The sequence below is a fragment of the Pyxicephalus adspersus genome, chromosome Z, assembly GCF_032062135.1.
Source record: "Pyxicephalus adspersus chromosome Z, UCB_Pads_2.0, whole genome shotgun sequence".
In the NCBI taxonomy this organism is placed as follows: Eukaryota; Metazoa; Chordata; class Amphibia; order Anura; family Pyxicephalidae; genus Pyxicephalus; species Pyxicephalus adspersus.
The window spans coordinates 61,631,916-61,633,731 of record NC_092871.1 but is presented as its reverse complement, the minus strand read 5'-3'; the positions used below and the strand labels follow the sequence as shown (position 1 = coordinate 61,633,731).

The window sequence follows — 1,816 nt, the reverse complement described above, 5'->3', positions numbered from 1 at the left end:
ATTATTGAGCTCATAATACCACCTGGTTTTTGTTTACAAAAAGACAATTGAATCAGTTTACTAAGATTTATCCAGTGCTGTGCTCCTACTGCAAATAACCTGTAAAAAAAACACAAACATTAGCATATAAAACTTTAACAGCTTCCTTAAAAGGCCCTGAAAAAGAACACAAAGACATTAGCATACTCAGTCATGACAAACATTTTTCTTTATCTTAACAATCTAAATATACACAATGGGCAATGGTAGATTGTTTATAGTACACTAATCTCAATAAACAGTACCATACAACTGTACCATATAGGAGAGGAAAAATGGCAATGCAGCTTGTGTTAAACTGCATACTAGCCAGTATGGGAGATTGGCCCCTGGAGTAAACATTGGTATGTTTGTCCAGCCCTGCTCCTGGCCATTGTGAGGGTGTTGGTTATTTTTACTGTTGATATCTTTTCTTCCCCCTGCAGCACTAGCTGAGTTCTTATGGTTGTTATCTTTTACTCCAGGCTGTAAAGTGATTTCATTGTCTTGGATGGGGGTTGTGCTCTCATCTATATGCGTCTCATTACTTTCAGCTATTAAATTGGCAATCTTGGTGTGATCTTTATGAACATTTAGAGATCTACAGTATCTTTTAATATCCCCAGGCCTGTTGCACTTGTGGCATCTAAATGGCCTAGATTTTGGCCTTCTTGTACTTCTGTATATGACAGATATGTCTGATGTATACCTCTCCTTGTCTTGTTCACACCAGTCCCTAGTATATTTATGAATTGTTGGTATGAGGAAGCATTCCTAAGGGCAATCATAACAGGATAGCTTACAAGACATTTATTAGCCATTGAATAAAGAAACTCCATGTCATCCGATGAAATATCTGGACAGTTATACACCACCCTATAAAGTGAAAGATACTCATTGCAGAAAATTACTGGATCATCTCCTCGTCTGAATTTCATTCTGGATACATCCTGAGTACCTCTCCTATCCCTGCTTCCAAACACACGTTGCAGTTCTTTTCTCCTACCCTCTGCTCCAACCAACTGATCATTATTCATGGATATCTGGGCTGCAAGTGGTCCTGGAAGCCAGGCCTTTAAAAGAGCACATGCATCTTCGTTGTTCAGACCATATTGGCACACTACAGCCTCCAATTTATTGGAGATACTCACTGGTGACTCTAGCCCATTAAATTCACCAAGAATCTGGCACAGATGGTATTTGTCCTGAACAGTGAGTGTGCTGGCACTTTCCCTTGCAGCTCTGGGTGTATTTGCTGATTGAACCCCTCTGCAGGTATTCATCTCAGTGAGAGTGCAGATATTAGCCGACTCTCGCTTGCTTTCTTGTGTACTAAGGGATAAAATGCATTTCTCCTTGGCCATAAGCTGGGAATTTGCATCTGCCAATTTCATTTCTAGCGCCAAAACAAGTTCTTCCTTCTGAGACAATTTGAACTGTAATGCATCCACCAAGTTGCATTTAAGACTATAGTCTGCATTGCACCGTTCTACTCGCTGGTGTAGCTCACAGTTTTCCTTTCTTAAATCATTTACTTCAGCTCTTAGTTCACCCATCTCAGTGTCAGAGGTAGTTGCCATTTTAAGTAAACCTTCACCAAATTTATCAAAATGCTTTTTAAGCTCTTTTCTGTCCCTACTCCAGTACTCCCCCTGTTGCTCAGCTATGCCTTTGATCCTGAGCAACACTGCTATCTCATTAGCCAGTTTTTCCTTATTTACTTTCTTTGTCAGTTTATTATGTAGTTTACTATTATGTTCCTTACATTGGGATAGTAGTGTTTCAAACTGACTTTTAA

At 39.5% G+C, this 1,816-nt stretch overlaps 1 protein-coding gene across 1 annotated transcript; it reads right to left on the bottom strand.

Annotated features, from left to right (window-relative positions):
- Positions 1-202: 202 nt before the first annotated feature.
- Positions 203-1,810, bottom strand: LOC140344102 (posterior protein-like). Its single transcript, XM_072431036.1, has one exon. It carries the CDS (start codon positions 1,596-1,598, stop codon positions 612-614), a length of 987 nt encoding a protein of 328 aa, XP_072287137.1. The 5' UTR covers positions 1,599-1,810; the 3' UTR covers positions 203-611.
- Between the last annotated feature and the right edge of the window lie 6 nt (positions 1,811-1,816).